General features: G+C 65.1%; 3 protein-coding genes across 13 annotated transcripts; 1 reads left to right on the top strand and 2 right to left on the bottom strand.

Moving 5' to 3' along the window:
- Positions 1-262: 262 nt before the first annotated feature.
- SMUG1 (single-strand-selective monofunctional uracil-DNA glycosylase 1) lies at positions 263-3410 on the bottom strand. Its single transcript, XM_015300353.4, has 3 exons — positions 3356-3410; positions 2387-2708; positions 263-1667 (listed from the first exon to the last, which is right to left on the bottom strand). The coding sequence occupies exons 2-3, from the start codon at positions 2420-2422 to the stop codon at positions 1065-1067; spliced, it is 639 nt and encodes a 212-aa protein (XP_015155839.2). The 5' UTR covers positions 2423-2708; positions 3356-3410; the 3' UTR covers positions 263-1064.
- Positions 3411-4347: 937 nt separating this feature from the next.
- On the bottom strand, positions 4348-9701 carry CBX5 (chromobox 5). Of its 5 annotated transcripts, none has more exons than XM_015300361.3 (5): positions 9542-9701; positions 6500-6677; positions 6196-6379; positions 5163-5260; positions 4348-4950 (listed from the first exon to the last, which is right to left on the bottom strand). In XM_015300361.3, the coding sequence occupies exons 2-5, from the start codon at positions 6634-6636 to the stop codon at positions 4800-4802; spliced, it is 570 nt and encodes a 189-aa protein (XP_015155847.1). In that variant the 5' UTR covers positions 6637-6677; positions 9542-9701; the 3' UTR covers positions 4348-4799. The 5 variants fall into 5 exon arrangements, with proteins under 5 accessions (XP_015155847.1, XP_040510774.1, XP_015155846.1 ...); XM_040654840.2 differs by having other exon boundaries at positions 9547-9701; XM_015300360.4 differs by having other exon boundaries at positions 9574-9701.
- A 385-nt stretch (positions 9702-10086) lies between these two features.
- HNRNPA1 (heterogeneous nuclear ribonucleoprotein A1) lies at positions 10087-16522 on the top strand. Of its 7 annotated transcripts, none has more exons than XR_005842344.2 (12): positions 10087-10188; positions 11357-11473; positions 11782-11928; positions 12082-12292; positions 12365-12457; positions 12546-12638; positions 12920-12991; positions 13191-13364; positions 14934-15062; positions 15259-15323; positions 16288-16342; positions 16447-16522. XR_005842344.2 is itself a non-coding variant. In XM_015300355.4 (12 exons), the coding sequence occupies exons 1-11, from the start codon at positions 10174-10176 to the stop codon at positions 16299-16301; spliced, it is 1212 nt and encodes a 403-aa protein (XP_015155841.1). In that variant the 5' UTR covers positions 10087-10173; the 3' UTR covers positions 16302-16342; positions 16447-16522. The 7 variants fall into 7 exon arrangements, 6 of the variants coding, with proteins under 6 accessions (XP_015155841.1, XP_046760913.1, NP_001305347.1 ...); XM_015300355.4 differs by having other exon boundaries at positions 14934-15144; XM_046904957.1 differs by lacking the exon at positions 12920-12991 and having other exon boundaries at positions 14934-15144.
- Positions 16523-21536: the final 5014 nt, after the last annotated feature.

Genomic DNA, 21536 nt, shown 5'->3' with positions numbered 1-21536 from the left:
CTGAGGCCTGCCCCCACCCTGCACCCCCAGATCAGTGATCCCCCCCCCCCCACCCCGCAGCCCCAAATTGGGGTGGGCCCCCAAAGCATCACCGGGGGGGGGGACACACGTGGTCTGTGTGACATCCACGTGATGTGGCCGCCAACGTCACGAGGGTCAGCCCCACACATGGGGTACACAGCCCCACATATGGGGTACACAGCCCCACAAATGGGGTACACAGCCCAGGGTGGCACCCCAAGGATGACACGAAGCCCACCGCCACGGGACACAGCGTTTATTGGTGGCGGGGGAAACTGAGGCACACGGAGGGACACGGGGACCTGGCGCCCTAATGCTGTCACTGTCCCCACCCCGCGCCCCTCCGTGCCTCAGTTTCCCCTGCTAGGAGCAAGCGGGGCTGTTGGGCCCTTTAATAAAGCATTGATTAAAAAACCATACCCAAAACTGGGGGGGTTTCGGTGGGAATAATGGGGTGAAAAGCCCCATAGGGGAGTGTGGGCCGAGTGCTGGGCTGCCAGGCTGCTCCTGGGGGAAACTGAGGCACCGCTCTGTGTGTGGGGTGGGGGACACCACTGAGTGCCCCACTGAGCCTCGGCCCATTTAGTGTTACACCACTTAGACTGGGGAAACTGGAAGCTGCTGGTTTGGGTCCCCAGGAGGGGTCCGTCCCTGGGGTTGGGGTCGTCCCTTCCGTGAAGGGAAACTGAGGCACGGGGTGGGGAAGCAGAAAATGAGACCCTGAGCTGGGGGAGGAGATGGGGGGGGAGGAGATGGGGGGGAGAGGAGATGGGGGGGGGGAGGGGGGAGAGTGAGGATCCACCCCCTTCCCCCTCCTAAAGGGAACCCAGCCTTTCCTAATGAGGGAAACTGAGGCACGGGGCTGTCCTTTGTCACCCCCTACAAAAAGCCCAACCCACCTCCTGATGGGGGGGCACGTGAGGCCTGGATCCCCCCCCTCCCCCACCCCACCCACCCACGTGGGGAACAAAACCCACACCCTCCCCCCTCCTAACCCAACCCTCCCTACCCTCCAGAGGGGAAACCGAGGCACGGACCCCCCTCTAATCCTCCTCCACCTCCTCCTTTATGACCAACGGCGGCTCAGATCCATCCCTGCCCCCTCCTGGTGACCCCCCCCCCTCCCGAAACAGCTCCAGCACCCCCAGCTCCCCCAGCCTCGCCCTCGCCTGCTCCTCCCAGCCCTTATTGGCGCGGGCGCTGCGGGGTGAGGGGTGCGGGAAGCCTTCGATCCTTACGGTCACACCGGCAGCAGCCAAAGCCCGGCGGGCTCTCTGCTCAGCAAAACGCCCCACACCCACCACCATCCTCACCCCCAGCAGCCCCACAGCCCGCGCCAGCGCCCGGTCACACAGCCCCATCAGTTGGACCCGCTGAGCAGGGGGCAGCTCGCTCGGGGCCAGGTTGCGACCGCTGGGGGCGAGGAAGAGGAGGGGACAGTGGTTGTGGACGAAGCAGTGACGGAAGAAGACGTGGGGGTCGGGGCAGAGGGTCCGGACGAGCCCCCAGAAGCGGGTGCCGCTCACCTCCGCCCTCTTGCAGGTCAGACCCAACACGGGACGTTTGGGGTGCTCCGACGGCGGCTTCCCGACCTCACCGCTGACCCCCAACCACTCGCGGACGTGTCGGGTCTCACCGAAGGGGACCTGTGGGGACAGGGAGGAGGGTCAGGATCCCCGCGGAGCCACACGTGGTTCCTGTGCTGTGCTGTGGTGGCCCCACGTTGGGCTCTGGGAGGGGGCACAGCCCACCCCAAAGCAGCACGGAGCTCTCCCAGCCTCAACCCCCCTTCTGACTGCATGCAGCGCCCCACAGGCACCCCAAAGCATCCCTGTGGGCCTCCTGGTCCCGTCTGTGCCTCAGTTTCCTCCCCTATAGGTTCCATGAGGGGGTCTACACGCACTCCCCTTGGGTACAGCCGCCCCATAACGCCTCTGGAGCTGCCCCATCTCACATCTGCCTTGGTTTCCCTGCCCCCTGGCTCTATGGGGACAGCATGCGGTGCCTCGGGGAGCCCTCTGTGCTTCAGCTTCCCTCCCTTTCGGCTCCACAAAGCCCCGTGGGCTCCGCAGACGCCGTCCCCTTGGGCAGAGCCACCCTCAAACAGCCCAGAGCTCTCAGCTTCCCTGGACTCCGCATGATGGCAAAGGAGGCCAGCACACACCGCACCCCCCCACGCTCACACCTCAGTCTCCCCCCCACCTCCCCGAAGACACACAGACACCCCACAACCCCCCCCCCCCCACCACAGCCACATCCATACCTCAGTCCCCCCCCCACTCCCACCGCCCTCAGCAGGCACAGACGTCAACCAAACCTCCTCCCGCCCCCTCCCCACCCCGTGCCTCAGTTTCCCCAGCCGCACCCCGGTCTGGGCCATGCCGAAGGGGCCGGGGTTCATGCCAAGGAAGAGGACTCTCTTGGGGCCGCGGCAATAGCGGCGCACGAAGTCCCGGTGAGGCTCCCAGGCGTAGTCCAGAGGGCTGTAAACGTGGCTCACGGGGGCCCCGAAGGGCGGCAGCTCCCGCAGCAGCGCGTTGTGCTCCTTTTCCAGCTGTAGGAAACGCTCTGCCAACCCCCCCCCCCTCCTCCTCCTCCTCCTCTTCGTCCTCCTCCGTTGTGGTCACCGCGGGCTCCGCGCTGTCCTTACGCTCCTCCATGCTGCCATCACCCGCCGGCCGCTGCGCCTGGGGACACAAAGGGGAGGTGACAGGGAGGTGACAATGAGGTGACAGTGCCAGCCCGATGGCGGCCCCCGGAGCCCCGGGGGAGGGGGAGGGGACAGGGAGAGGCCGCAGGGAGAGGTGTGGGATAGGGCACAGTGGGGCGGGGAGTGGGGATGGGGGCAGCCCCGGAGGCTCAGAATCCTCCCCTTCACACAGCGGCCCCCGCTCCTAACTGCCCCCCAGGCCTCCAACTGCCCCCCAGGCCCCGAACTGCCCCCCCAGGACCCCCCATATTGCCCTCCTGGGCCCCACCAACTGCCCCCTTAGTACGAACGGCCCCCTCCCCCCCCCCAACTGCCCCATCATTGCTCTGCTAAGCCCTCCCAACCCCTCAGTGCCCCCCTTAAAACCTCATCATTGCCCACCTCGCTCCCCCCCACAGCCCCCTGACCCCTAACTGCCCCCCCAGGGCCCCCTAAGTGCTCCCCCACCCCTAAATCCTCCTGCGGGACCCCCCGCCCCCCCCACCCGCCTCCTCCTTACCCTAAATACCCCCAACCTCCCCCATCATTATCCCCTCTAACACCGAAATTGCCCCCCGCGGAACCCCGTCCCATGACGTCACGTTACGTCACGCCCCCCTCCCCCCCGAGCCCACCCGGGCCTACCTGCGCCGCGCCGGGCCCCGCGGCCGCCCTCTGACCCCGCCCCTTGACCCCGCCCCCTGACCCCGCGCAAGGCATGCTGGGACTTGGAGTTCCCGCCGAGCCTTTGTCTGCGCGGGGCGCGCGGAGCACGATGGGAATTTCCCGCCGGGCTTTGCGCCGCTCCCACCCCGACGTACGGCGTGGTGAGGGGGCGTGGCCTGACGTCGCCCCGCCCCTCGGAGGGGCTGCTGCGGGTGGCGCTGCGCGGGCAGCGGCGGCACAAGGGCGACCCCTGGCGGCGGAGGGCGGAACTGAGCGCAGAGCGTCACCCGCGTCCCCAAAGCCAACGTTATCCCCGTGTCACCGACGGCCCTAAGGCCACCAAGCACCCCCAAAGCCAACACCGCCCCTGAGACATCGGTGTTCCTCCGGCCAACAACATCTGTGTGCCACCAGCACCCCCAGGGCCACCAAGGGTCCCCCAAACCACGGCTCCCCCTGAGCCACCCGTGTCCCCAAAGCCCCCAGGTGTCCCCAGGGCTATTGCTGTCACCCCCCGGAGCCCGCAGTGCTTTGAGACACACACACTGTCCCCAAAGTCCCCCCACGCACACACGGAGCTCACCCACGTGTCCCACAGCCCCCTACAGTGGGGGAGAGGGAGGGGGGGGGGGGGGCAGCCATGTCCCCGTATGTCACCACTCCGCGTCACCTCTCCACCACAGGCAGTCCCTGGAGGCTGGGGACCTCCATTAGGGCACGTGGGGGGGCAGCCAGGTGGCACCACGCGCTGTCACCACCCCTCTGGTGCCCCCCCCGGCTTTGCTGTCACTCCCACCCCCCTCCGGAAGCGCCCCCACACTGCAGTACCGCGGCGCGACCACCAGGTGGCGCCACAGATGAGGCCACGGAGGGGACACCGCCATTCCCCCCCCCCCCCCCCCCCTTCAGGCTGCTGAGCCCCCCCCGCTGTGTATCACTTCCCCCCCCCGTCCCAACAAACCGTCCACTGCTGAAAAGTGACCCTTTATTGGAAGGAAATACAAGGTGGGGGCACAGGGACAGGGACACCCCGGGGTGGGGGGAGGCCCAGGTTAAAAACATCGACGCTAGAAAAAGAGCAAAAATGGGTTCTTTTGCCCCCCCCCCACCCCCTCCCTTCACCCCTCCCTACCTTCCCTCCCCCCCCCCGCCCTCCTGTAAGACTTGGCCCCCTCCCCATGGCTAAAGGGGAGGACGTGAGGCAGGGGGCAACGCAGGGACCCCACCGGGGTCCGTCCTTCACCACAAAGGTCCTCAGTGTTTGGTCACCGCAGGGACACCCCCCCCCCTCCCACCCCCCCAGGGCAGGACTGTACCCCCTCTGCTGCCCCTGGGGACGGGCAGGGCACACCCTGGGGACACGGAGAGGGAGGGGATGTGATGGGAAGGGGGGGGGCTATGTACAGAGGGGCCCTGGGCTGCCTTAGCTCTTGGCAGCCTCGCGCTCTTTGCTGTCCGTGTCCTCGGGGTAGGCGTGCCAGGTCAGTCTCTCCTCATAAAAGGCAATGACAATTTGGGGACATTTCAGGTTGGCCTCCTTCGCCAGCACCAGGTCGGCCTCATCCGTGTCCTTCCTGCAGGGATGGGGGGGGGGGGGGGCACAAAGGGGTTAAGGGCAGCACCCACCACTCTGCACGGGGCACCCGCTGAGCCGCAGCTCTCAACCTCTGCTCAGACCCTTCTCCTTTAGAAATAGCCCCAAAATCCACCCTGGATCTACAGGGAGGGGGGGGGGGGGGACACACAAAGCAGCAGCCGTCCACGTGGGGACACACGGCATCCTCACCACTTCATGAGGAACATGAGGTCTCCGCAGGAGTCGGTGGCCCCGATGATCTTCTCGGGCTCCAGGCCCCGCTCAAAGCCCCGGGCGATGTCGTTGCTCTGTGGGTTTGGGGGAAAAAAATAGGTTTTTAGGAGGCTGTGGTGCTACGGTCGCATTTGGAGGCAGTGGGGGGACGGAGGGAGGGGGGTATAACCCCGCTCTGCGCCACTCATAGGGTCATGGGGTCGGGGATGTCCTCCTGGCGCCCATCAATTGGGTGCCTGTCCTCATTGGGGTGACATTAGGCACCCGACCCCATCACCAGCTGCCTGTCCGCACCGTGGAGATGCTGGACTGGATTCCTGTCCCCATGGAGGTGACAAAGCATTCCCGTCCCCATCAGGGGGCACCTGTCCCCATCACAGTGACACCGGGGTCCCGTTCCCATCGCTAGGTGCCTGTCCCCATCATAGACACATTGGGCTCCTACCCCTTTGCTGGATTCCTGCCCCCCCCAAGGAGGTGACCTCGCATTCCTGTCCCCATCACTGATCACCCGTCCCCATCAAGGTGGTGACACTGCATTCCCGTCCCCCATACTGGTGGCACCAGGTGCCCATTTCCATCACAGCGACATTGCTTTGCTGTCCCCACTGCTGGATTCCTGTCCCCACGGAGGTGATATTGCACTCCTGTCCCCATCATAGTGACATTGGGTGGTGCCTGTCCCCATTGCTGGGTGCCTGTCCCCCATGTTGGTGACACCAGCTGCCCATTTCCATCACACTGATGTTGGCTTTCTGTCCCCACTGCTGGATTCCTGTCCCCACAGAGGTGACACCGCATTCCTGTCCCCATCATTGGGCACCTGTCCCCATCGAGGTGACGCTGCATTCCTGTCCCTCTCACAGTGACATCGGCTCCCTGTCCCCATCACCCCATTCCTGTCCCCATAACTGTGTCCCCATTTCCATCCCAGCGACGTTGGCTTCCTGTCCCCACTCAGGTGACACTGCATTCCTGCCCCCACCCCCACGGCTGCCCCCCCTCTCACCTCCCTCTTCTTCTTGGCCTTGATATCCTCAGCGTTGGCGGGCAGCCCTTTCCTTTTGCCACTCTCTGCCTTCTCCCGTGCTTTGTTGCCATCCCCCTCCTTCATCTTCTTGTACTTTTTCATAAACTCCGAGATAAGCTCTGGGCAGTCCAGGTTCTTCTCTGGCTCCCAGGTGTTGTGCTCCCTGCAAAACCATCACCCCGCAGCAGAGGTTGGGGGGAGAGGGGGGGAACCAAAACTCACATCAGCCAACAGAGATGGCAATTTAGGGCAACGGGGAGAGGCGGCGGGGGGGGGAACTTACTCAGAGAAGCCTTTCCACTTGAGCAGATACTCCACCTGCCCCTTCACCACGCGCCGGTCCAGCACTTTCTCCACCACATACTCCTCCTCGTCTTCAGAGGACGAACTGTCTGCTGTCCTTTTGCTTTTCTTGCCCATAGCGCAGCACCGGGCGCCCACGCACCGACGCGACCCAAGTCCTGTTGGGGGGAGAAGAGAGGGGGGGGTGAATGGAAAGCAGTTAGCATGGACCCCCCCCACACACACCACACCCCAAGCTGCATTTTTGGGTTAAAAGCACCAAAAAAAAACCCCACCGGTGGCAGCTCCTTGAGGGGACAGCAGCACCCCAAAATACGCACAGCAACCCCCCCCCATTCACCAAGGATTTGCTAAAATACCTCAGCAAACCCCACGTTTTCACCCCCCCCCCCAACAATTAGGGCAGCTCGAAATGCCACGGAGGAGCAATGGGGGTTAAACCCCACTCCCAAACCACCCCACGGTGGCTCACACAGCACTTTGGGGGTGAATTCGCCCTTTATTGGCACGGCCTCCCAGCACTGAATCCCCCACTGTGGCCCAGGTGCCGGCCTCCCCAAGGGCAAAAATAATCACTTTTCAGGCAAATCCCACGCCAGGGCACGCAGCCAGGACGTGTTGTCGTAACCTTGGGTTGAGTGCCTTTCTTTTAACGTATACGCACACGTATCTATTATTATTATTTCTTAGATTAAACCCAAAGTAAACGGAGCCCGAGCGAGAAGCCAGGAAATTCCTCATCCACCCCATTCCCTGCTTGGTATTTCCTGCTGCTGCCCAAAGCCAAAAGCATCGCCCCCCCCCTAAAGCCACCCAACCCCTCCCCTGCGACGGTGTGATCTTTTGGTGGTGATTTTGGGTGGAAAAGGGGTGGTTTTGGGGAGAAAAAGGCCGATGCCCACAGGCTGCTGCGTCCCTCGGAGGGGCAGCAGTTCCTGGGAACGCCGCGTGTCGGAGTCCTCTCCTGGAGGAACAAAAGAAATGAACAGGGCTGCTTTGGAAAGGGGTGTTTTGAGGCAAAAAAGGGACCGTTTGAGGCAAAAAGGGACGGTGTGATCTTGCTTTTAGCAGCTCTCCCGTCGTGGGGTGGGAAAGGGATTCAATTCAACGCCTCTGCTCTGATGGTTGGGGGGGGGCGCAGACGGAGCGTGGCAGCCCAGCAGCTCCCCACGCCAAAACGCAGCTTTTAACCCCAAAATGGCTAAAAGGCAGGAAAAAAAAAGGAGCCGCCGTGGAGCCGAGCTGAGCCCCCCCTGGGAAACCCAAAACGCTGAGGGTTGGAGGAAGGGGAGGGGATGAAGGGGGGGGGGGTGAATCAGTGCTGGCGCCGCGACGCCACAGAGATGGCCCCCCCAGAGTGATTTATGGAGCCAAGCAGGCGGAGCGGGAGGCCCTGGGAAAAGGCAGGAACAACACTCAGAGCTGCGGCGGACAGACGGACGCGGCCGTGGGTCCCAGGGGATCCGCCCCCCCCAATCCTCCCCCCACCTCCCAGCACAAACAAAACCCGCTGGCTGCTTTTTGGGGGGCTGCTGCGTGGTGGGGAAGCGCCGCCGCCGCCCCCCCCCCCCCCGTGGCTGCCCCACATGGGGGTTCCGCCTCGTTGCACCTCCATGTATTCATAATATAAATCAGCCTTATGCTGGAGAGCCTGGGACGCGGCTAAATGAACGCAAAATAGCCCTGAACTCTCCTCCACCCTATCCAACAAGGGGGTCCCCGCCAGCAGCTCCGCACCCATCCATTCCACTCCCCTGCAATTCCTCTCCCTGGCCATTTAAAAGCTGGAAAGAAACATAATGGGCGATGACAGGAGAAACAAACCGCACCAAAGTTACTGAGCCTCGTTGGGGCCTCTGAGCATCTCCACTGACGTCTGTGGGTGAGTTATCGCCCCACATCGCCATCACCACACGCTTGGGGTCTGCCTGGGCCCCCCCACAGCTGCCAAATAGGTCCGTATGGACCCCAAATCTTGACCCCCCCACCCTCAGAGGGGGAACGAACAGACGCAGCCCGGCCCAAGCACTGACAATGGGCATAGGGACAAGGGAAGCACAGCCCCCTCCTCGCTTTGCTCACCCCTCGGGGGGCTCTATGGGGCTGAAGGAGGGGGTCACACCCACAGCCCCCAACCCCAGGGATGGGACAGAGCCCCAGAGAACAAACGGGCACTGCCTGGCCTGGGGGGGGGGCGCCAGCCAAGGGGTACGCAGCCCCTTCCAGCCCCCCCACCCTCCTTCGCTTGCCCTGAAGGAGGGTTATGGCGGTGGGAGGGACCCCCAGGCCCCGGCACAGCGCTGAGGAAGGCCGCACCGAACAGGGCCGGGCCTGAGGGGGGTTCCGGGAGGGCACAGCTGCCTCAGGGAGCCCGAGGCTGCCCCGTCAGCTCCGGGCCGCCCTCAGACCGCCACCGCCGCGCCCAGAACCCCCCCTGGGGTCGCTCAGGTCCGGCCCGGCCCGAACACCGCGGAGCCCTCCGAGCGCCCAGCGCCGCTCCGCGCACGACGCTGCCCTGAAGAGAAAAGCGGCACGGACCCAGCGACTCCTCCTATTGGCTGCCGCCACTTTGCGCCTCCACCCTCCCGCGCTCCCATTGGTTGGTCGCACTGTCGCTCAGCGCCAACGGTTAACACCTGCTTATGCGCCGCCACGCCCCCGCCTCCCTCCTATTGGCCGAGCCCGCCGTCGCTCCCCGCCAAAGCCCTCCCCTCCTCCGCTGCCGTTGGCCGAATTTCCCGCTACTCGCCCCCGCCCCCCACTGCTCCCATTGGCCCGCGCCGCTGCCAATTCCCTCGCCGGAGCCCGCCCCCAGCCTGCCCCCCATTCATCCGCCGCCGGCCGCCGCTACCTGCCCGGGGAACGGCACCGGAGCGGGTCCGTCCGCCGCGCTCTCACCGCCCTTCCGAGCCGCCGCCGCTCCACGCTCCGCCCGCCAAAACCCGGCCGCAACGCGCAGGCGCCGCCAACCCCGCAGCACGCATGCGCCCTCCATCCCCTCCTCAACTCCCCCCTCCCCCACCTTACGCTGCGCATGCGCTGAGCGCGGTGCACCTTGGGCGCTGCCGGGCGGGCGGCCCCCGCTCGCCGCCGACGCCGGGAGTCACCGCCGATGTCGCCCGCCGCGCCGCGCAGTGCTCGCCGACCTCCGCCGGTCCCGCCGCGGGGCAGCGCTGAGTGACAGCTGGGCGGGCCAATGGGAATCTAGCCGCCGCCGCGCTAGCCAATGAGCGGGAGGCGAGAGGTGGGACCGCCAGCGAGAGAGCAAATCGGAGGAGAGCTGGGGAGTCTCCGGGTCGGAGCGGGAAAAGCTGCGCGGGGCGGAGCCGCGCCAGCCTCGTCCAATCGACGAGGAGCAGAGGCGGGAGCTCCCTCCTCTCCACCAATTAGCCGTGGCGGCGCGGGCGGAGCGGCCGAACGCAACCAATGAGCCCGCAGCGCTCCCTCCCGCCGCCCAATGGGAGGCGGCGCGGGGGCGCGGGGCGGCGGGCGCCGCCCAATGGGAGCGGCCGGGGGGCGGGCGTTCGGCGGGGGCGGCGGAGTGAGGCGGCGGCGCTCGCGTCGCTCGGCCCCTTTCTGTGTCGGCGCCTCGCAGAGGGAGCATCGCGCGCCGAGCCGCCCGCCGCCCAGCCCTCCCGGCCCCGCACCGCCGCCATGGCCAAGTCGGAGGTGAGTTCTCCTCTTCCCTTCTCCCCGCTCCGCTCCGCCGCCCCTCCGCGGCCTTCCCCGCCCCCGTCGCTCCGCTCGGCGCCGCGCGGGCCTCGCGCACTGCGCCTGCGCGGGCCTGCCGCCCGTCGCCCTGTGCGCATGCGCTGACCGCCCGCCTCGCGCCGGGGGGCCTCGGTGGCGCATGCGCAGCGCTCTCCCTCCCTCTCTCCCCCTCTCCCCCCTCCCCGACCCGCAGCGCCCCGCGCGCCGCGCCACGTGCGCGCCTTTGTGCTCGGGGTGGGCGATGGCGGCCGCGGCGCCGCTGCGCATGCGCGGCGCGCGGGTCGGGTTCAATGCACGGCGGGTTTTGTTGTGGGGGGGGGGCTGTCTTATAGGGCTCAGCATCACTAATGGGCCGGGATGAGGGGGGGGGGCGGGGCTGAGCGTCCCCTGGGGGAGGTTGAAGGGGGGCTCAGAGCGGTGGGGGGGCGTCGTAGGTGGCGGCTGGGGGGGGCTGTGGGTCGCGCTGGGTCCTGGGAAGGGAGGGTGGGGCGTTGCTGGGGGCTGCGGAGCCCCATGGGGTGTCCCTAATGCCTGGGGAGCGGTGTGGGAGTGGTTGGGGCTGGGGGGGTGTCTGCAGGATTGCCTGGGACCATAGGGAGCGTCTGGGGGGCACACCAGGGTGAGGACCCCCCCATAGAATTCATTTGGGGGTGGGAGGCCTTTCTAGGGGTGGGTGGCATCATATGAAGGGCCTGGGGGGGGATAAGAGAATGGGGACCTCCTTAGAATTCAGTGGGGAGGGTTGGGATGCCTGTAAGAGCGGGTGTGTCCATAGGAAGGGTCTTGTCAGGGGTGGGGACCCTCCCCTGGGGTTCACCTGGGGGTCAGCAGTGTCTATAGGGGCACTTAGGACCATTGGAAGGGTCTGGAAGGGGAACAGAAGAAGAGGGCAGCGCTGGGGGGCTCCTAGGGAGGGGATTTGGGTACAGAAAGACCCACTGGGGCTGTGGGGACAATGGGATCTGTGTAAGACGGGGTGAAGGGTGGGGAGAAGCAGGGGGTCCTATGGAATGAGGAGGGGGGGAGGGATTACAAGGCCTCCTGAAGAGATGTGGGTGTGCTGAGGGATCCCTTAGGGTTGGGGGTGCCCCGTGGCAATCACCTTTATGCTGTTGCCTTCATGCAGTCTCCAAAGGAGCCGGAGCAGCTCCGCAAGCTCTTCATCGGCGGCCTCAGCTTCGAAACCACAGACGAGAGCCTCCGCAGCCACTTTGAGCAATGGGGCACCCTGACCGACTGCGTGGTGAGCACTGCTGTGGGGTGAGGGGCAAGGGGTGAGCGCCTCCCCCCCCCTCTCCCCTCTGGGGGGACGCTGTGGTGTGGTTGTCACCTCTCAGCCTCACAGCTGACGCAGCAGTGGGGTCTGAGGCGGTGGGGTGGGTTGGGTGGACCTGAGGGGTGTCAGAGGGGTGGTGGGGATGGAAACGTGTCCCCAAAGCGCCCCTGAATGCCCCCAGGATGAGGCACGGGGGGCACCCCGAGGTGTGGGGGCGGTCCGTGGGACCCCGCAGCCGTCTGCTGCTCTGTTCTAATGGGGTTCTGCCCTACCAGGTGATGAGGGACCCAAACACCAAACGCTCCCGCGGCTTCGGCTTCGTCACGTATTCATCGGTGGAAGAAGTCGATGCTGCCATGAACGCACGGCCACACAAAGTGGACGGCAGAGTCGTCGAACCAAAGAGAGCCGTGTCCAGAGAGGTAGGGAGGGAGGAGCTGCTGCGGCCGAACCGAGCCGGGCCGAGCTGTGCCCGTCCTGCAGAGCCCACGCGAAGCTCAGGCGTTGCCTCAGCTCAGCCACACAGAGCTGGGACGCCCCAGGACCCCAAACCCACCCCGCGTTCTCCCCCGCAGGACTCGCAGCGGCCCGGAGCTCACCTCACAGTCAAGAAGATCTTTGTGGGCGGCATAAAGGAAGATACAGAAGAGCATCACTTGAGAGACTATTTTGGCCAATATGGCAAAATCGAAGTCATTGAGATCATGACAGACCGCGGCAGCGGCAAGAAGAGGGGCTTCGCCTTCGTCACCTTTGACGACCACGACTCTGTGGACAAGATAGTCAGTAAGTGCAGCGTGCCGGGGGGGCCGGGGCCGGGTCGCATTGCCCCGTAACCCCCCCCATCCGTCCCCTCAGTTCAGAAATACCACACTGTGAACGGCCACAACTGCGAGGTGAGGAAAGCCCTCTCGAAGCAGGAGATGGCCAGCGCCTCGGCCAGCCAGAGAGGTGAGCGACCCCACAGCCCTGCGTGCAGCTGGAGCCCCCCGCCGCCGCTCCGTTCCTAAAGGCCGTTCCCACCCCGATCCCCTTTCAGGCCGCAGCGGTTCCGGGAACTTCGGCGGCGGCCGCGGGGGCGGATTTGGTGGCAACGACAACTTCAGCCGCGGCGGCAACTTCGGCGGCCGTGGTGAGTGGCTGAACGTGGGGGGGGGGGTTTGCAGGAGGAGGAGGGGAGGGGGGCAGCCCCCAGCCTCAGGGACGCCGCCGGTCCGACCCGCAGCTCACAGTAGCCCAAATGCCGCCCACCGCTTCGGCTGCCGCCACCCCCCGGCCGCTCAGCTCCGCTCCTTCCTCCACGCTGAGATTCGGGGCTGCGAACGTTCCCTCCGGCAGCCCTAAACTGCCGTGCCTAAAAAATAAACAACCCCCCTTCCGGCCGGATTGAACACAACGGTTTGTTCTTTTCAGGTGGGTTTGGTGGCAGCCGCGGTGGCGGTTATGGCGGCGGCGGAGACGGCTATAATGGATTTGGCAATGACGGTAAGGCCAGCAGGGGGTCTCTCCCCGGGGCGGCGCTCAGCGCTCCCCGCCGCTTGCCACGAGGACGCCCAGCCGGCCCCCTGGCCTGGCCCACACCGCGGACGCAGCCGACCGCACTGCCGAACCCGGAGCCCGGCCGCCACGCGCCCACCGGGCAGCCGGCTGAGCTCAGCGCCCTCCTTCCTCTCCCCCCCCCCAGGTTACGGCGGCAGCGGCCCCGGTTATTCCGGTGGCAACCGGGGCTACGGCGGCAGCAGCACCTACGACGGCTATAACAACGGAGGGGGGGGATTCGGGGGCGGCAGCGGAGGCCGCCGTCCCGCCCGGGGACCCGCGCTGGCTGTGCGGAACGGCCTGTCTGAAGCTGGCACAGGTGAGCCCCGCAGCTCCGTCCCTGAGCTCCGCGTTAAGGCACCTCCGGCCCTGGGCCGCCTCTGCGCTCCCTGTTAAGCTGTGGCTGCAGGGAGCTGCTGCTCTGAGCGCCCGGCCCCTTCCAGCTGCAGGTTTCTCCTTCAGTCCCAGCCTTGAGGTGCCTCTGTGCTCCCTCTGTGGCCACGGGGTGCCTTTGGGCTCCCTGTCCAACCTTCCTGTCCAACCTTCCGTCCGTGGGGTGCTCCAGGTTGGCCATCAGAGCCTCCTCCAGCCACAGCAGCTGCAGGCTGCCCATTAAATTGCACTTATGGGGCACCTCCAGGCTTCCCATTCCATCCATCCTGGTTTTGGGATGCCTCCACAGCTCCCGTTAAATCCTGGTTATGGGGCACAGCTCCAGAGCTCCCGTTAAATCCTGGTTATGGGGCACACCTCCAGGCTTCCCATTCCATCCTGGTCCCATTAAACCTCTTCCAGCCCCGCGGTGTCTCTGGGCTGCCTCCTTAGCCATGAGGTATCTTTGGGATCTCTGTTAAAGCCCAGTTGTGGGGTTCCCTCAAACTCCCTATTCGGCTTTCTCCAGCCACGGTGCACCTCCCCATTTCCCATTACATCGCAGTTGTGGGGCTGTGGCTTCTTATCTCACTGGGGTTGTGGGGTACCTCCAGGCCTACCTGTTACATCCTGCTTGTGGGGTACCTCAGGGCTTCTTCCCATCCCATCCCAGTTGTGGGGCTGTGAGGTACCTCCAGGTTTCCCATCACATCCCAACTGTGGGATATCTCCAGGCTTACCTATTCGATCCTGGTTGTGGGGCTGTGGGGTACCTCCAAGCTCCCATCACACCCCAGTTGTGGGGTACCTCCAAGCTCCCGTCACGCCCCACTTGTAGGGCTGTGAGGTACTTCCCCATCACACCACACCCCAGTCGTGTGGGACTATGAGGTACCCCCATACTCCCATCACACCCCAGTTGGGAGTATGGGGGTACCTCCCATCACACCCCAGTTGTGAGGTACCCCCATACTCCCATCACACCCCAACTGTGAGGTGCCCCCCTACTCCCATCACACCCCAGCTCTGAGGTCCCCCCATACTCCCATTGCACCCCAGCTCTGAGGTGCCCCCCTACTCCCATCGCACCCCAACTGTGAGGTGCCCCCATACTCCCATTGCACCCCAGCTCTGAGGTCCCCCCATACTCCCATTGCACCCCAGCTCTGAGGTGCCCCCCTACTCCCATCGCACCCCAACTGTGAGGTCCCCCCCTACTCCCATTGCACCCCAGCTGTGAGGTCCCCCCCTACTCCCATTGCACCCCAGCTGTGAGGTACCCCCATACTCCCATCACACCGCAACTGTGAGGTACCCCCATACTCCCATCACACCCCAGCTGTGAGGCTGTGGGACCCCTCAGCCCTCCCCATGGCTGCCGGTTCCCCTCTGCTCATCCCTCCCCACCCTCAGCCCCAGAGATGCTCTCCGTTTCCCCCCCACCCCTCCATCCTCCCCCAGAACCCCCCCATAACCCTCTTCTCCTCTCCCCCCCCCCCCCAAAATCTCCCTCCAGGCAGTAACTTCGGCGGCGGCGGCGGCGGTAACTACAACGACTTTGGCAGTTACAACAACCAGTCGTCCAACTTCGGTCCCATGAAAGGGGGGAACTTCGGGGGCCGGAGCTCGGGGCCGTACGGCGGCGGTGAGTCACCCCGCGGGCTCCGTGCTCCCCGGGGCGGGTGCACCCCGACGCCGCTCTCCTTGGAGCATTTCCGACCACCCAGGTCCGCGGGGCTCCTCGGCGGGGGCCGGGCGCGCGCCCCAAACCCTCCCGTGGTGCCGAGCTGCCATTGATCCCCTTTATCCCCTTCCTCTCCCCCTTCTCGTGTCCCCCGCAGGCGGTTACGGCAGCTCGAGCGGCGGCGGCAGCTACGGCGGAGGGAGGAGGTTCTGACGCCCGCAGGTAAGCGCGGCTGCCGGGCAGCACAGCCCCCTCTGAACAGCAGCAGCACAGCCGCGGGGCGCGCGGAGCCACGCGGCCCTACAGTCGGCCCTACAGCGGAGGTGCCGCGGCTTAACCCCGCTCCCTGTCGTCCAACAGGAAACAAAGCTTAGCAGGAGAGGAGAGCCAGAGAGAAGGGACAGGGCAAAGCTGCAGGTTACCCGAGCTGTGAACTCAGCCAGCTGACAGCTGTGGCGGGGGGGGTGGCTGCGACGTCAAGACGTGCATTAGCCAGAAGTCTCCTTTGCGAACAGGACTGTAATTGTGACTCATTGTATAACAGGTTCTTTTAGTTTTCTGTGCCGTGGAAGCATTCCTTCAAACGAGGGCTCCCGGGAGCCTCGGTTTTATTTGCGCGCCCGTGCTGTCGATCGATCGCTGACTGTAACAGGAAATGACGCTGAATAAATGTGTCCTTTGGTTTTTTTTTTAACCTCTGCTGTCTCAGCCCCTCTCACGGCGGGCGCTGCGGAGCCGCCGGCGCAGCCCCACAGCGCAGGATAGCTCAGGTCCTCCCCCACCCCCGCCCCATTTCACGCCCCCCCCCCCCCCCCTCCCCACCGCCCCTTCCAACCCCATCACCTCCATTCCAGCCCTTCATGGGCTGCTCCCCCCCCCCCCCCGTTTGCCCCCCGGTTTGGGGCTCTCTCACCCCCTCTTTGCCCAACATCCCCCCCCCCCCTCCCCCGGGTGCTCTCTGTGTCCCGTTGCCCCATTGCCATCAGCCCCCCCCCTCAGGACCCCCCTGTGGCACCGCAGAGCGCAGCTAAGCCAGGGCAGGGATGCTGTAGGTAAGAGCAGCTTTTTCCTTCCACCCCCCCCCCTCGTCCTCACACCAGCAGAGGATGATCCCCAATCCCCCCCCCACCCCACTGCCCCTAATTCCCCCCACCCCCCCATTAACGTCTCCCCTTTGCTTTTGTAGGAGCTGCCGGATAAGGGAGAGGAGCCCATGGGTGACCCCGGGGCTGCAGGCAGAGGTGAGCAATGGGGGGGGATGTGGGGTCATGGGGGGGGATGTGGGGTCATGGGGGGGTCGGGGGGTGTGGGGATGGCCCCACTCACAGCTCTCCCTTCCTTGCAGTGCCACGGGAGCCCCCGGAGCGCGTGGGATGTGTGGTTGGCATCGGGACTTTGTAAATAAAGGGGTCTTTTTGTAACGGTGTCCCACGTGTGGCTGTGGGGATGGGGAAGGGAGGGAGGTGGGGGAGGGATGGAGGGGGGGGGTGACAGATTGATGGCGCAGGGTTGGAATAGAGGGGCTGCAATGGGAGAGAGCGGAGTGGGAGAGGATGGGGGACAGAGTGGGGCCGGAACTGGGGGTGCTGTGGGGCTGCAGGGGATGGGAGTGGGGACGGCACATGGCCCGAAGTGATGGAGAGGGGGAGGGCTGTAGGGGAGGGGCACAGCCTGAGAGCCCAGGAGTGGGAGCGGAGCTGCGGGGCGTCACCTCGGGGTGAGGGGGCACGAGGGGACAGAGGTGGGGCTGACGGTGGCAATGGGGGCACGCATCACACGGGGTTGGCAGACGATGGGGACAACGTGGGGTGACGGAGCAACGCGCGCTGGTGGCCTTCGTGTGGGTTTATTGTCAACGGACAGCGGTGGCAGTGGGGGACAGTGCTGTCCCCAGAGTGCCCCCCATCACCCTGGGTGATGGCACAGGAAAGGACACAGCTGGCACAGGGGCACTGCTGGGCTCTGTGGGGCGCGGGATGGCACCGCAGGCGACCCCATTACTCTCATGGGATGCAGGAGGTGCCCTGGGGTGCCCACTGGCCCCATTGCTCCCCATGGGGTTCAGGGATCGCTTCAAGGTCCCGCTGGGCTCCATGGGGTGCAGGGTGGTTCCATGGGTGCCCAGCAGCCCCACTGATCCCTATGGGTACTCAATGGTCCCCAATGATCCCCATGGGGTTGATGGGATCGCTTCAAGGTGCCGTTGGGCTCCATGGGGTGCAGGATGGAACAGCGGCCCCATCGCTCCCTGTGGGGCTCAGGGGGCAGCTAGGGGCTCCATTGGACTCTATTGCTCCCCATGGGGCTCAAGGATCTCTTGGGGGCCCCATTGCTCCCCATTGGGGCTCAAGGATCTCTGAGTGATCCTATTGCTCCCCATGGGGCTCAAGGATCACTTCGGGGCCCCATTGCTCCCTGTGGGGCTCAGGGATCTCTTAGGGGCCCCATTGCTCCCCATGGGGCTCAAGGATCTCTTAGGGGCCCCATTGCTCCCCATGGGGCTCAAGGATCTCTTAGGGGCCCCATTGCTTCCTGTGGGGCTCAGGGATCTCTCAGTGATCCTATTGCTCCCCATGGGGCTCAAGGATCTCTCAGTGATCCTATTGCTCCCCACAGGACTCAAGGATCTCTTAGGGGCCCCATTGCTCCCCATGGGGCTCCGGGATCTCTCAGTGGCCCCACTGCTCCCACGGGGCCCAAGGATCACTTGAGCGCCCCGCTGGGCTCCACGCACTGCAGGACATCAGCGCCCCCCTCCTCGCTGCCCCCCTCCCCAAACCCCGCACCCCCTTCCACCTTTCCCCCCGGCCCCTCGTTGGCCGCCCCCTGGATGTGGGGCTGATCCCCCCCTCCGTCCCTCAGCGTTCCCAACACCTGAGCTGTGATGTGAGCCAGGTCCCTCCGCAGGGCTCCCAGCGCCCGCTCCGCTTGGCCCCTCGCCCTCAGCAGCCGTTCTCTCTCCCTCCCCAGTCTCCCCAGTTCCTCCTGCAGCCCGGCGATGGCTTCCAGTTTCCGACGCCGACATTTCTGGGCCGCCACTTTGTTCTTCCCCCGACGGCGGATATCCCGGGCCAAAGCCAACTCGGCACCGGATAGATGAGAGCGGCCCAGGAGGGCGTTGAAGTCCTCTGCTGGGAGGTTGATGATGGCATCGGGACCGATGGGCAACGAGAGGGCCAAAGCACGGCGGGCGTCGCGGCTGCTGCGGGGGGGGGGAGCTGGGAGGGTGGAGGGAGGGGGGGGTGGGGGGTAATGGGGGGCGGGGGGAGGGCAGGGAGGGGTGGGGAAGGGGGGGAGGAAATGGGGGGGGAATGGGGGTGTCGGGGGGATGGGAGGGGGGAGCGGCTGGAGGGGGTAAAGGGGGGCGGGAGGGGGGAGGGGGCAGAACTGGGGGTCGTAGGAGGGGTCGGCGGCCACGTCGAGGCCCTGTGGGGAGAGGGAGCGATGTGGGGTGAGGGGTATTTAAAGGGGCCGTGGGGCGCAGGGTGGCACCCCATGGCCCCATTGCTCCCTGTGGGGTTCAGGGGTGGCTGAATGGGGACGTCCTGGGGGGAGAAGGAAGGATAGAGGCGGGGGGGGGGGGGGGGGTCTTTCGTGGTGGGGGGACTGAGGACGGAGCAATGAGGGATGGGGCAGTGGGGGGGTCGTGCAATGGGTGTGGGTCCCGGGGGGGGAGATGTGAATGGGGAGGGGGTCCCAAAGCTATGAGGTGCAGTGGCAGAGTGCTCTGGAGGTCCCTTCGGGGGCACAGCGGGGATGGGGGGGGGTCCCGGGGGGGAGGGAAATGTCGGGGGGGGGGGGGATGCGCCACGTGCTGCCGGCAGGGGGCGCTGTAGAGCCGCTCCAGCGGAGGGGGCGGGGCCTATCGCGGGGGGCGGGGCCCACCTGCAGCTCGCTGAGCGAGAGGATCTCCTGCCACGTGACCTCCACCTCGGCGGGACCCGGCGGGGGCGGGGCGATGGGCGGGGCCAGGAGGTGGCCCCGCCCCCCGAACTCCCCCAGCGCCGCCACCGTCTGCGGGACAGCGCCTCTGATTGGCTGCGGGCCTTTAGCCCCGCCCCAACGCCCCCCCCACCCGACCCCAGCATCCCTGACCCCCCCACCCAGACTCCCCCACCCCCCCCACACCCTATAGGACCCCCAACTCCCTCCCCTATCCCCACCCCCTGGCACCCCCCAGCCCCACACTTTCCCTCCCCAGGCCCCCCCCCCACACCCCCAAATCCCCCTCCCACCCCCCAAACCCACTCACCGCCCCCCCCCCATCACCCCCACGTCCCCCCCTTTGTCCCCACGATCCCCACTTTGTCTCCCCCCACTCACCTCTGCCGCTCCCCGCATCCCTCCGGGGTCCCCCATCCCACAGCCAGCACTCCTCCTGCAGCCCCAGATAAGGCCTTATCACCCACAGCAGCTCCGTGCCTCAGTTTCCCCATTCAAGGTATAGGGGGGAGTGACCTCCCCCCCCCCCCCACCCCCCTTTGGGTTCCCACTTCTGCTTTCAGGGTGGGGCTGTGGGTTCCCCCCGGTGCCGCCCGCATTGCGCCATCCCATTGCCCAACACTGCGGGGCATTGCAAAAGGCTCAACTGGCACCGCTATGGGGTGGGGGTCACCGCGGGGTTCATACAGCAACACGGCACCTACAGACCCTATAACGATACGGAGCCGGGAGACCCCACAATAACACATCCCTGGGAGAGCCTTCAATAGCACAGCATTAGAAGACCCTACAAGAACACAGTGCTATGAGACCCTACAACAACACAGGAGACCCTACAATAACGCGGTGCCAGGGCCATACAATAACACGGCACCTACAGACCCTATAACAATATGGAGCCAGGAGACCCTACAATAACACAGTGCCAGGGCCATACAATAACACAGCACCTACAGACCCTATAACAATAGGGTCAGTAGACCCTGTAACAAGACCCTATAATAGACCCTATGACAAGACCCTATAATAGACCCTATGACAAGAGCCAGGAGATCCTACAGGAACACTGTGCCATGAGACCCTACAATAACACATCCCTGGGAGACCCTACAAGAACACAGCATTGGGAGACCCTACAAGAACACAGTGCCAGGGTTCATACAATAACACAGCACCTACAGAACCTATAAGAATAGAAAGCCATGAGACCCTATAAAAACACATCCCTGGGAGACCCTACAATAGCACAACACTGGGAGACCCTACAACACCACAGTGCCCTGAAACCTACATTATCGCAGCCCCTATAATCACACGAACCCAGGAGACCCTACAATAACAGCGGGACCCCACAGCAGCTCAGTGCCACCCCATCCCATCCCTGCCGGGGCCGTTGGGGCCGTTTCCGCCCATTTCCCCCCCCCTCCCCGTTCCCAGAGGGGCCGAACCGCAGAGTTGTGGGGCCGTTATCGCCCCTACCGGCCCTGCTGGCAGCCGGCCAGGGATGGGGTGCTGTGCCCTGCCCCAAACCCGCCCCAAATGGATGCCTGGATCCTGCCCCAATCCTGCCCCAAAATGTGCCCCAAACCCGCCCAGATTGTGCCCCAAATGTGCCCCAAACCGACCCAGATCCTGCCCCAATCCTGCCCCAAATGTGCCCCAAACCCGCTCAGATCCTGCCCCAATCCTGCCCCAAGTGTGCCTCAAACCCATCCAGATTGTGCCCCAAACCCACCCAGATCCTGCCCCAAATATGCCCCAAACCTGCCCGGATCCTGCCCCAAATGTGCCCCAAACCCACCCAGATCGTACCCCAAATGTGCCCCAATCCTGCCCCAAATGTGCCCCAAACCTGCCCAGATTGTGCTGCAAACCCACCCAGATCGTACCCCAAATGTGCCCCAAACCTGCCCCAAATGTGCCCCAATCCTGCCTCAAATGTGCCCCAAACCAACCCAGATCCTGCCCCAAATGTGCCCCAAACGGCCCCAATCCTGCCCCAAATGTGCCTCAAACCCACCCAGATCGTACCCCAAATGTGCCCCAAACCCACCCAGACTGTGCCCCAATCCTGCCCCACATGTGCCCCAAACCTGCCCAGATTGTGCTGCAAACCCACCCAGATCATACCCCAAATGTGCCCCAAGCCCACCCAGATTGTGCCCCAAATGTGCCCCAAACCTGCCCCAAATCCTGCCCTAATCCTGCCCCAAATGTGCCCCAAACCTGCCCCAAATCCTGCCCTAATCCTGCCCCAAATGTGCCCCAAACCTGCCCCAAATCCTGCCCTAATCCTGCCCCAAATGTGCCCCAAACCAACCCAGATCGTACCCCAAACCCACCCCAATCCTGCCCCAGTCCTGCCCTCATCCCACCTCTCATTTACCTCCACACACAGTGGCTGCACACCCCTATTTGCACACACAGCGACGTGTGTGCACCCACCCCTTGCACGCGCACGCACCCACCTGTGTCTGCACACCGAGCCCCAGG

This window comes from Gallus gallus, chromosome 34, assembly GCF_016699485.2.
Source record: "Gallus gallus isolate bGalGal1 chromosome 34, bGalGal1.mat.broiler.GRCg7b, whole genome shotgun sequence".
Classification (NCBI taxonomy): domain Eukaryota; kingdom Metazoa; phylum Chordata; class Aves; order Galliformes; family Phasianidae; genus Gallus; species Gallus gallus.
The sequence above is the reverse complement of the archived record's forward strand: the minus strand, read 5'-3'. Positions and strand labels throughout refer to the sequence as shown.